General features: G+C 44.8%; 1 protein-coding gene across 1 annotated transcript in view; it reads right to left on the reverse strand.

The window, feature by feature from the left end:
- LOC129337387 (poly(rC)-binding protein 3-like) overlaps window positions 1-12,865 on the reverse strand; it is a 175,278-nt gene that overhangs the window by 30,353 nt on the left and 132,060 nt on the right. Inside the window, exons 3-6 of the mRNA XM_054990991.1 lie at window positions 11,371-11,394; window positions 11,221-11,253; window positions 9,671-9,787; window positions 7,396-7,527 (exon numbers count right to left, since the gene is read on the reverse strand). Coding sequence (XP_054846966.1) covers window positions 7,396-7,527; window positions 9,671-9,787; window positions 11,221-11,253; window positions 11,371-11,394 — 306 coding nt within the window. The remainder of the gene's footprint in view (window positions 1-7,395; window positions 7,528-9,670; window positions 9,788-11,220; window positions 11,254-11,370; window positions 11,395-12,865) is intronic.

Here is a 12,865-nt window from a genome sequence, read left to right on the forward strand (position 1 = left end):
GTGTTGAAAACCCTGCGGGCCCACCAGATGTCAGTTAAATTGTCCAAGTGTGAATTCCATAAGAAAGAGTTGGACTTTCTGGGATACAGAGTCTCAGGTCAAGGGCTGAAAATGGACCCAGCAAAGGTGCAAGCTGTGGTGAGGTGGAAAGTCCCCAAGACCCAACAGCAGCTGCAGTTGTTCCTAGGCTTTGATAACTTTTACCGGCCCTTCATAAAGAACTTTGCCCAAATCTCCTTGCCGCTAACTGACCTGTTGAAAACCAAGGGGAAGGAGCCACAGAGAATGAAGCCTAGTGCTAAACTACAGTGGATGGCTGAGTGTCAGGAGGCTTTCGAGTGCCTAACGTAGTTGTTCACCTCGGAGCCGGTCCTGCACCACCCAGATGAGAATTGCAAGTTTGTAGTGCAGGTGGATGCCAGCGATGGGGCGGGGGGTGATTTTACAGGAGGACGATGAGGGAAACTTAACCCCTGCGCCTATGTGTCAAAAAATTTTTTTTGAGTTCTGAGCGCCACTGGGCAATCTGGGATAAAGAGGTGGTGGCAGTTAAACTGGCTTTGTGTACTTGGAGACATTGTTGGAGGGGGCTAAAATGCCATTCAAAGTGTGGACGGATCGTAAGAATTTGGAAGCATTACGCGCCCCTCACAAATAGGGCGCCAAGCAGTTACGGTGGGCAGAGTTTTTCTCTCGATTCAACTTTGTATTGAAACACCTCCCAGGCAAATCAAACTTCCTGGCAGATTCCCTTTCGCATCTCCCCCAACATGATAGTCAAAAAGAGGAGGTAGTGGACACTATGTTTTTGCCCGCGCAGCTGGGAGGGGCAGTCGTGACTAGGCAGCAGGCGAGAAGCAAAGCAGCGCCGCCTGTCCTCATGGAGTGGGAGGAGAAAGTGAAAACTGAGGTGGAAAAGGAGGGGGAGGGGGAGGAAGTACCCAAAGTTGAATTGGAACAGGGCGAGCACAAGGCTGGTACCAGCAAGGCAAACTATATGTTCCAGCTAACCTGAGAGGAAAAGTGCTAAAAAGCTGTCATGATGCCAAGTTGGCTAGGAATTTCAGGTACTTAAAAACACTACACCTAGTGCAAAGACAATTTTGGGAAAGAAGAGGGGGGGAATCCTCCCAGGTTACTGCAGCCGCTTGAAACTCCCATCCGGCCATGGGCCACAATGTCTATGGATTTTATTACTGACCTCACCCCCCTCCAAGGGGAAAACCATAATTCTAGTGGTGGTGGATTTATTTTCGAAACAGGCCTATTTCATACTGTGCTCCAAAATACCGACGGCCAAAAAGCTAGCCACTTTGTTTATGCAGCATGTGGTCAGGTTACACTCATTTCCAGAGAAGGTAATCTCCAACAGGGGGGTACAATTTGTAGCCAAGTTCTGGAGGGAGTTGTTACAGGTGGCAGGGATACAGCAAGGGATAGAGCAAGGCTCTGTCCATCATCCCGAGACTGATGGACAAACTGAAAGAGTAAATCAGGTGTTGGAGCAATTTTTAAGGTGCTACACTAATTATCAGCAGAATGACTGGGTAAACTTCCTGGTTTTCACACAATATTGTTACAACAATAGCATATACAGTTCCAAGGGAGCCTCTCCCTTCATGGTCGTTCAAGGGTTTGAGGGCAAAGCCATGCCGTTCATACGTACCCAGGAAGAGAACAAAGGGGGGCGGATCTGACTGAGTGGTGGACTAAATTAATGACCAGTGGGAAGTGATCAAAAAAAGCCTGGATGAAGCCAAAGAGGACTATAAGAAGCAAGCAGATCGGAAATGCTCTGCCACCTGGAGTCTACAAGTGGGAGACTATGTTTACATCTCCACCAAACATCTACGGGGGGGGGGGGAGCAGCCGAGCAAGAAATTGGGGTGGAAATTTTTGGGACCTTTTGAGGTCATTCGAATGATCAATGATGTGACTGTAGAAGTAAAACTGCTAAAGAATGTTCACCCTGTATTTCATTTCAGCCTCCTGAAGAAGGCTCCATGCCCTGACATGTGTCCCACCCACCCCTCATCATGAATGGCTAACCGCACTACAAAGTCGAGGAGGTTTTGGACTCTAAACTAAAACAGGGGGAATTATTCTACTTAATTCAATGGGTTCATTTCAACAAGAGTAATGTGGAGTGGATAAAGGCTTCCAATGTGAATGCTCCTAAGCTTGTACGTCAGTTTCACAAAAAGTACCCAGAGAAACTGGGGGGAGGCTTGTTAGAAGAATCTTTGGGGGGCAGTATGTCAGTACGCCTCCAGAATATCTGCCATGTGTTATGAATTTCTTGCTGCAGTGTGTAGTGTACCTCTGAGTACATGCAAAGGGAACCTGTTTTGCTGACTGGTTGCTAGCGGCTTATCTTGCAGGTGTTTTGGTTACCATTTCCTGGCCGGCCTGAGAACGTGGCCTTGAAGTTCCAGCCGAGACCACATCAACCTCCTAAGAGACCGAGCAGAGCTCATCCTTTTCCTCCTCCCCTCTCTCCTGCTTCCATGACCCAGCATGACAAGATCCTAACGGACTTTCTTTCCCATTGTGGGCGGGGAGTCTGCCCTATAATTAACCTTGCTTTGCTACCTTGGGCCATTCCAGCCAATACTCCTGTCCTAGCATCTTGATACTGGTATTCTTCTTGAATAAAGTAACTTTAACTCATACACCTGAGTGATGCAGTGAAGTGCTTGGGGGAAATACTTGGCAAGATCTGACAGAGATTTCTAATTTAATACTAGGCAATTGGAACATAATAGAAACTATAAACCTAGGGCAAGTGGAATTTATCTTGGATGGTTGTTACAATAAATGAGAAACTCCTATCAAATCTTATTCCTTTTCATGTTATCTGCCATTGACTATTCCATAAAAACCATAATTAGGTTCAGTCATATATAAATACGTAGTTTTGGAATGTTGAAACCCCAAGAATAAACAGTGTTCCACCACAGCAAGAAGAGACGGCGGTTCCCAATACTGTGAAGTGTGGCCATACAGTCAGATTATGCTGAGTGAGGGAGCCGATAGGCAAAAATGTGAACAACCACTCTTATTTAGAGAACAATCCTGTGTGGATTTTCTAGTAGTAGCCTGAATGGAGACCTAGACATGAATCTTGATTAAACTGTGGAAAATGAACTTTTATTATTTTTAAATTTTTGTTTTAAATTGTACATGCTGCACCAGGCACAAGTTCAGGGTCGCTCACAAAATTCAGAGGAAAAGCCACCTGAAACAAAAAGCTTTACACCCCTTTCTAAAGGTGGTAAGGGAGACCTCCACACCTCTTTGAGAAAGCTACTCCAGAGGAAGGAGCAGTTGCTGAAAAGACGCATTGCCGTCACAGCAGCTGGGAAAATTTGTCACGGTGGGGGTAAGACAACTAGTGATGGCTGGGGGTGGGGGGCACAAGGTTTCATGTCAGAAGGGGCAGTCTTTTGAGTTCACAGGTCTTCAGTTGTGCAGGGTTTTAGAACTAATAAGCAGCCCCTTGCATAGGGCCCAGCAGGGCCGGATCGATGGGGGGGGCAGGGGGGATAGTCTGCCCCCAGCACTGCCAAAGAGGGGATGCCAGGCACAGCTGCCAGCCGCCGGCAGCACACAGGTAGCAGCGCGGGGAGCTGGGAGGCTGCCCGTGCCATTCACCTGCCCCGCAAGACAGGGGGTGGCCGGCTTGCTGCTCGCCCCCTGTCCCGCAGGACAGGTGAATGGCAGTGCGGGTGGCTGGGAAGCCGCCCGCACCAGTTGCCTGCCCTGCAAGACAGGGGCAGGCGAATGGCGCGGGCGGCTTCCCAGCCACCTGCGCTGCCTCCACCAACTCTGCGGCAAGCCGGGGCAGCCAGCAAGCTGCGTGGGCAGCATGCTCCTCCCAGCGTGATGATGTCACGCAGTGCCGGGAGCGTGCCTGTGCTGCACGCACACGCGAGGAGCTGGACTTGGGTTGCCCTGGGCGCCATCAACCCTAGATCCAACCCTGGTGCCCAGAGAAGCACATAGGTAGCCAATGAGGTTAATTCAGAATTGGTGACAAGTGTGTTTGGCCCACATCCATTAAGAGACATACAGCTGCACTCTCAACTGAAATTTCTGGACTCTTTTCAAGGGCAGCCTCATGTACAGCATGTTAGTTATCTAGTCTCAAAATTACAGAAGCACAGATCAGCATTAGGGTTACCAGACACAGCCTCGCAACAAGCAATAGATTGGGGGAAAGGGACATGGGAGATAATGGTGTAGCATCATTTCCAGGAAAAACCAGGAAATGTTGCCACACCTCTCTAGGAATTGATGGAAAATCTATGGTAAAACTACATAATTTCTGACAATTCCTAGAGAAGATTGACATCAATTCTGGATTTTTCCTGGAAGTGACATCTGTGCCCAGTACTGAATTTTTAAAACATTATGCTTCTCTCACTGGCTGCAGCAGCAGGAAATGGGAGCCAGGCATGAAGGATTCCCCACCCCTGGCGGGAGGTTGGCAGCTCCAATCAACATAGGAAGGAAAGCTGTCTCAAGAATGGAGGACAAATCATGAACCAAGAGCAAATGATAAAAAACATTCCTGGTAATAACTACAGCCTGCCTTTCCAACAGAAGGCATGGGTCCAGGAGTGTTCCTAAGCATTTAACCTGATTGGATAAGGGTAACTTAACCCCATCCAAAACAAGCACTTCAACATGTTCAAAGAACACATGTAGCTGTGTTGGCTCAGTGAAATCCAAAAACAAAAGGCATGCAGTTCCCTGCATTAAGACAAACCAAAATAATACAACATAAGAGTGCAAGATTTTGAGTTCTATGCAACTTAGGCTGGATGTTAAAAAGGAGGGGGTGGGGGTGGAACGGCTGTTTGCATCCTGGATAGAATGTTCTTCCGAGTCCAATGGGCACAGTGTCTGGTTAGCATATTGCACACACACTCTTCTGGGAAGAAGCAGCTAAAAATGGATGCCATGTGATAGAAGTGAATTTAATGAACCAGAACATTTTTTGTGCCTTGGCTATTTCTATGCAACTTTGCTTTATTCTCAGGTACTATTGTAGTATGCTAATGCATTATGCAAAGAACTAATACTGGAGACACATGAATGGATACTAGGCACTGGGAATGCTGAGACCAATCATTGCGGAGTGCCTGCTGTTTTGCAGTGGCTACTAGATATGCTTATCAAGCAAGCCTGCTGCCAGAAAGAGGCACCTGCATTCACTATGTGCTATGCTATACCTATATGCTGATAAGGGAAACCTCTTTCTGAACTATTCATGCTAAATGTATCCATAGAATAGTCAAAGATAGACACGGGAAGCCAACTGCAAATGGGAGGATCTGAATAGCTACTTTCAGACAGGAAAGTCCAGGACAAGGAGTGGGCAATAAACCAGTCAGCAAGAGAACTGAGCTGGCTTCAAGTTAATTAGATTAACAGGACTCTCCAAGGCTCCGAGAAGCCCCAAGTAACAGAAAAGGGGTACCCAGCGTAGTCTCTACCACATTCCTGAGAGGAAAGTGCTCTCCTCCCACGGTACTCGAAGGAACAATCTCTGCCTGTAAAGATACAAGGTTGCTGAAGCGACACTAAGGCACCCTTGGCAAAATGTTACATTGCCCGGGGAGAAGGAAATACTAAGAGATCCATGAATGGGAAAGTATGAGAGAGGAAGAGAGATGTTCCTTGAAAAGATAAAACAGTGTACTAATGTGATAAGCAACGCTAATTGGGAAATATTGTAATTATGCTGCTGACCAGAGTTATTCTTCCAGTAAGGGACCACCGGATCAATGGAGGTTGTCACCTACACAGATCAATGGGGTTCATTATTATGTTCGAGCCAATGGGACCCCCAATATTGAAATTAACCAAAGGGTATAAAATGCTTCGCACAGCTATTGTAGCTTTGATGAGCATTGGGCACGAGTGATGTCTTTACTCTCCGTGTAACTGGCACTCCTCCACGTTTAATAAACATAGCAGACTGCTTCTTTCACAAGGCTCTGCGTCTGTCTCTTCTTTGAATTGGCTGAGGGACATTCGAACCACGGATTGCGTGAAACACATGCAACTGAAACTGAAAGAGCTAAACCCTCCACCAGATGAGATCCCATTGATGCAGTGGTGGTAGAGAACAATAGTTTATTTGCCACTACCATTCCATAGGGTTGGGGGAAATGGGCTATATGCCATGTTGTGCCTGGTTTGGTACAAACCTTCTGCTACCAGCATTCAGGATCTCTGCCAACCGCTTACAGATTGGCCAGTTCCCCCCAGGGAGATGATGATTGACAAGCTGAGCAGAGGGCACTTAGGAGTGATCCTGTCTATTGCCCCAGTCAGACCAGCATTCCACGCAACCTCCAGGGTATCAATAGCATTGTTGGTGAAACCCCCAAAATCCCCCATCGCTCCCAAGGAAGGAGCTCCTTCACCCATCCTTCAGCTCCAATGACCCACCCACAGCTTATGCTTCTCCACTTTCCCACCAAAGAGGTGGGAACTGAAACACACACCTCCCTGGTGGCCTGCGTAAGCAATTCAGATTCAAATCTTCGGGCAACAACATATGGAGGTTCTTGCTTGTGGGTCTCTACCCTGCCCCGTGATCTGCGTCCATAATCTTTTCTGTCCGTGTATCACCTTAGACTCCTGCCTCATGGACCTAGACACACAGCTGCCTTATACTGAATCACAGCTTTGGTCTAACAAGGTCAGTCTACTCAGATGGGCAGTGGCTCTCCAGGATCTCAGGCAGAGATCTTCCACGTCACCTCCTACCTGATCTCTGGAACTGGAGATGCCCGGGATCGAACGTGAGACCTTCCACATGCAAAACTCGTCCACTGAGCCACAGTCCCACCTTCTTCTCTTCGTGGTGACATTTTAAATTATATGGCCTTAACTTGGCCTCTCAAATATTTAAGGTACCTGTGGGCATTTCTGATGAGAACAACGGACTCCCTCCCAAAGGTGTGTACGTTTTCTTGCCGATTTCTCAATGCAGTGAGAGTACGCAGCTACAGGCACAGCTGACACTCATCATCACCTGCTCCCTCTGCTTAGAGCTCTTAGTTAAAATTCTCAGTTCCTTTCAGGCAAAGCAGTGGAATTCATCCTAAGGAAGTCTGAATTCTTTGGAAGCCTGCCCAGGGTTGCTGGGTATGAAGCTCCTGCCTGCCTAGGTGTGCTTTAGGACGCAGGCTGTCAGGCAGCACGAGACCCAGCAAGCAATTCCCCGTACAAACTGAAGATCCATTTTATAATAATCCCCGAATCCTCAGTAATGCCGAGGAGTTCCATGGAAAGGAATTCAGTATGGAAAATATTCCCAGAAGGAAGGAACTTACAGGAAAATGCCAAAGGTGACAATCAATATTCTGGGTTGCTTACCTCCCTGATTTCTTTGATTTTGGATCCTCCTTTGCCTATAAGGGATCCACATTGGCTTGCAGGGACAACAAGTCGCAGGGTTACCGGCGGCTTGCTCGTCACTGTGCTGTTTGTCATTGAAGCATTGATATCCTGCATGACAACATCAATAAAAATTAAGCAAGGATTTATTATTCTCAAGAGGATCAGCTGAAGTGTTTGAACTGAGAAGGATAACTGTGAAGAATGTTGGTTTTGGAACAAAGACAGTAAAACGTTGTTATATGCCATACTTATAGAGTTGGATTCCACGGATCTGCTTCACTCGTAGCAATACATTCCTGCAGCATCAGGGAGACTCCGTACACCAGAGGAAGGTACCACCAATAGTGGAACAGACCTGTGGGATGCAATCCATAGACTTCAGAATATAATTAGTCAGGGTTTTTTTAATAAGACACGGTGAAAAATTAATCCCTTTCTGTGCTTTTCTGAAACGACCATTTCTTTCACTAGCACATCCCCCACAATGAAGCACTTTTAGAGCAAAGATAAGAAGGCAAAGTCAAAGAACACTGTAACAAGAAGAATGAAAGACGTTAATCTACTGACAATGATAAAAAAAATCACAATGTACATGTTTGCCCTTTGCTCTTTCATGGGTTGCTGTGGACTGATGTACATGCAATCTTTGGTTTTGACAGAGTGTTGGTAGATGCAGCCAGGTCCATATTTATGCACAGAGAGTAGGTAAAAGTACTGAGCTAGCAGCACATCACGTTCCGAGTGTTGCCACTGTCTCCTTGTTTAGAGCACCCAGCTCCTCTGGGAAAAGAAGGTCACGCCAGTGCATTTGTCAAGATGCTATGATTGGCTGCTGCCAGGCCGCTGTAGCCAATCACAGTTCAGAGGCAAGTGCACCATGAGGATACCTGTAAGGCATAGGGGGGGGGGGAGCCACATGCTTTGCATGCACGAGGTCCCAGAGAAAGTCCCTGGCATCTACATTTTGAAAGGGATCCCAGATAGCAGAGCTGGGAAAAATCTCTGCATAGCCCTTTAGAGAGCTGCTGCACACAGACAATATTAGATGAACCAGTGACCTGGCTCTGGTTTTGTATGTTCACAAGCACACATTTAGTTGCAATAGCATGTTATATTTTTAGGTGTACACTTGAAAATCCTTAATTGTTCAGCTCAAAATGTAGTACCTGACCTTCAGCATTTCATTTGCCCTCTCTCTTCCTTGCTCCCACACTACCAAATGTAAAAGTTTGTTTTTTAACCAGTTAACACTTTATTTGGTATCACACACAGCGCAAATGTATTTATTTACATTATTTATAGTCCACCTTTCTCATTGACTATAAAGAACTGGCTGTCACATTTCCCAGGTGAAGTAAAAGAGCCCGCCTTGCCTCCCCTGAGAAATGTTTTTGGGTTGCCTGTATTTCGTCATATGATCTTCCTGAACCTTTACATTTCCTTCATTTTACATTTCACATTACGACTGAATTTTATGGCCACTATATATAAAAATATATGCACAATGTGTGAAAAATTGTTGCTTCAGTCCCACGCTGAATCATGGTATTCAAATTAAATTTAAATCCAAATAGGAAGAAAGAAAAGTATCAAGCTCCACCCCATCAGCCCCACCCTGTAAGGATGCCGGGCACCTCTCAAGACAGAGACTTCACTTCATGAGTAAAAGTTCTTTATTGACAAGATGCCAGTATCCCCAAGGCTGCTCCTAATTCCCGCCCCCCCCCCGCCCCCCCGCCCCTTCTCCTAACAGTTCTCTAACTTTGCATTCAGGAAAACAGGCTGTGAGATTCATGGACTGCTCAAGGTCAAGCAGGCTCCCAGGCTCAGGAAAGATTACAGGCTCATGAGTGATTACAACGGGAACAAACCCCCTTTGTTCTCAGTTTCTCACCCTGAGTGAGAAATAACAGAAACACCCCAATAGCATCAGCTTCAGCTGCAGGGGGGTATTGAATATGACAGGTGATCCTGAGCACCTGAAACACCCCTTCCTTCTCCATTAGCATTCTTTGGGAATTAACTTTCCCTAAGGAATGAAAAAGGAAAATAAACAATCAGAAAGCATGTAAATGGTCCATTATTTCTCTTCTAGCTTTACTGCGATGAGCATTTAGAAAAATAAATTTACCTTCATGATTTATTTAATGGTAATGAAACCAATTTTGTACCATGTTCAAGCAAATAAAAGGAAATTCTAAAAATAATTTTGCAATGCAACCTGAGGAAAGAAGAATGTTCATTTACTTACTTCTTCGAATTTTAGTGCAATCATAGAAAAAGCCTTAAAAATGGCATCGGTTGGGCCTGTTATTGTCACAATTCTCTCGGGACAGGAGCCTTCTGAGATGTTGATTCGAGCACCACTCTGAAAAATGAAAATCTTTTTTTAAAAACAACAACTATTTCCCTCTTCATGCAGAGCTTTTATAACCATCTGCCCGATTTGACTTGAGAACCGGGGACATCAATATTATGTAGCTTGATTGCATTTAGATTGTCCTCACTCCATGGGGAAGAGAATGGGATGCATTTAAGAAATTCATAAGTAAAGGTCAGACTTGAAAGAATGGATGCAATCAAAGATATGGATTAAGGAATCTAAGTGACAAATGTAACATGCTTAAACACTGTGGCCTTGCTCCAATGAGTCCTATGATATGCTTAAGGTGCTTCCATGAATACAGAGAGACAGAACTCTGGAAGAAGTCCTGGTCTCCAACAGATACATGTAATAGGTCCACAGTAGGCATATATGGGGTTATAAAGAAGAAAAGTTATGAAGGTCAAAAGGCCATGAAATGCCAGGAATGGTGAGACATAATCATGAAAGATACAAATGGAACCAAGAAAAGGCCAGAGATGATTCACAACAACAGTAATTGCCGAGAACACCATTTCCATAATTTTGCTATGCTGGTTAAAACCAGTAATGGCTGAGGAGTCTCACATTCTTCTTAAGTCCTTGAAAGATGGTATCGGACTTCTTGGTGAATTCTAATTCAGCCATTTCATGCTACAGTCTCCCTTTGGAGTCCTTCGGCAGGGGAATGGTGCCTTTTAAAGCAGGCACGGTAGTTTTAATGTCAGGTTTGTGTTCATTTATTCTTTTGTGAAGGGACTAATTTTTTTGTCCTAGGGAATGAGAAGAAAGCTTTATTGACCCATGATGGCATGCATCACATTAAAGGGTGGGCATTACTACATCCTGTAATAGTACTGCTGGAGTGTGTATGGGGGCAAAACTGGCATGTGGGTTTGTTGTAGGGTCCAGCTGCTGGTTTTGCATCTTTGTTAGATGGCCCATTGTTGTGCCAAAGAAGGCCTACCACCCTTCAAAAGGTAAAGATATATTGTGCTGATTTCAATTCTTCCATTGCAGGTGTTAACCAACTTAACAAAACTAAGGAAATTATCTTATCCCCACAGTTACTACTTTGGGAAATGGTCTCTACATACTCCTTCATTGTTTTTCGCATTCACCTAGCTACATCTCAGCTTCCTCGTTTCATGGCTCTTTGATCTGGGGGATGACATCAGCCTATGAGGACCAACACAGTCAATGTAATGAGCTGGGCTCTCACCCTCAAACGTTTGTGAGGATTCGTGCAGATTAGTTTCGAAGACTCCTGTCTGCAAATTACAGCTCATTGTTTATTTTGCTCTTTTCAGCCTCTTGATGGCAGCATTGATTCACACACCTAAGCAATACAACTAATTCACCCCCATTACCACAGCCATTAATGTTCTCAAATAGACTATTTTCAGTAAAAAATAAATAAATTAAAATGTACATCTTACCTCCTCCCTCATCTTCTTAACAGTTTCGCCTTTCTGTAAACAAAACCAAATCAGAAAACATGATAGTTTAAAGTGCACCGGTGAATGTGAATCAAAAGTATTGAATAAACTGAGCAGATAAATTCAGCCTTCCAAAAGTGGGTCACTGACCTTTCCAATGATGCTCCCAACCTCCTGAAACAAAGCAAAATGGAACAAAATGAGAGGAGAAAAAGAAATACATCATCACCAATTCTTTGGATCAAAACATAATAAATGTCTATTATAAATAACATCCACTGTGTCCAAAGCTTAAATTCTAAATTTTAACAAAACCTACATTGTAGCAATTATCAATTCAGTGACCTATAATAATGAAACAAGGAATGGTCCTCTGGCAACCTACAAAGGGGATATAATCCCAGAGTAATCCTGTGTGCCCCTCCACACCCAACCAATCGATTAATCGAGGTAGTATACAATCTTTGGCAGCAGTTTCTATCACTAAGAAAACAAAAACAATGCATTCTAGTGTAATTAGATGTGTGCATGGAAGTTTGTTTCATTTATTTCATTTTTAATTATTAATTCCCAAAGGTGTTGTTTCATTATTGGTTTATTTCGTACGTTTTTTCAAATTGTTTCTTTCGTTATTGTTGTTTCATTTTCATAATTCTATTTTGTTATTATTTCTCATTGGTTTCAGGTCTGCACCTTCCTGGTTTTCTATCTGAACTGGATAAAAGTCAGGGGGATGCAGTAATCCGCTAGGACAATCTACGCTGCCAAATATCAGACAGATAAAATAAAAGAGTCCCCCTTTTTGAGGCAGTAAAAGGTGCCCATGTTTAACATTAAAGTCTATGGGAGAATTAATACGAAACAGTAACATAAAGCAGCTTGAGGAACTGGCCCCGCAGCCACTGAGCTTGAAGAACAGCCGCTTGAAATGGCAAGGGAGACCTCCAGTACCAGGTAGACTGCTACTACCGTTTGCGGTGGCGGCGGCTGCTTTTTGAAAATCACCTCTCCCTCTCCCTCTCCCTCTCCCTCTCCCTCTCCCTCTCCCTCTCCCTCTCCCTCGGCCAGATCTGCCCCCTCCGTACTGCACATTCTTCCCACCAAAGCCAGAAGATCCCCTGCCAGTCATGATGTCCTGTGTTTGTGCACAGATGTCAGATAAGATACCCTAAAGTGTGTATGAAATGTATGTAATTTTATTACTGGACAAACAAATAAATAAAAATAAATAACTGTAATTCCCAAAGAACTGCTGGAGCTTCATGAGAGGAGGACACAGTTAAAAATCAAAAGGGTTTGGTAGGAGAAGGATACTCCCTCCCTCACTCCCCCCTCTGCCTCACTCCCCCCTCCCTTCTCCCCTTCTCCTCTTGGAAAAATAGTGGGAGAAGACCAGGAAGGAGCCAGCCAGAGGCTGAAGCCATGTTTTCTGGATTTACTCAGATTTATCCGGGGGTCTGGATCAGGTTCCCAGATTGGATCCAGGATTCTCTAATTTGATTCAGTAAGGCAAAATGGATAAGCAAAAATCTGTTTTTCCCCTGAATCCCAGATCTGGATTGCACACCCCTACACTGAGGCAACACACTATCACAGAAAGTCACACAATGAAACAAAGAACTGATCAAGCAAATAAGACTGAGGG

This window comes from Eublepharis macularius, chromosome 11 (assembly GCF_028583425.1).
Source record: "Eublepharis macularius isolate TG4126 chromosome 11, MPM_Emac_v1.0, whole genome shotgun sequence".
Classification (NCBI taxonomy): domain Eukaryota; kingdom Metazoa; phylum Chordata; class Lepidosauria; order Squamata; family Eublepharidae; genus Eublepharis; species Eublepharis macularius.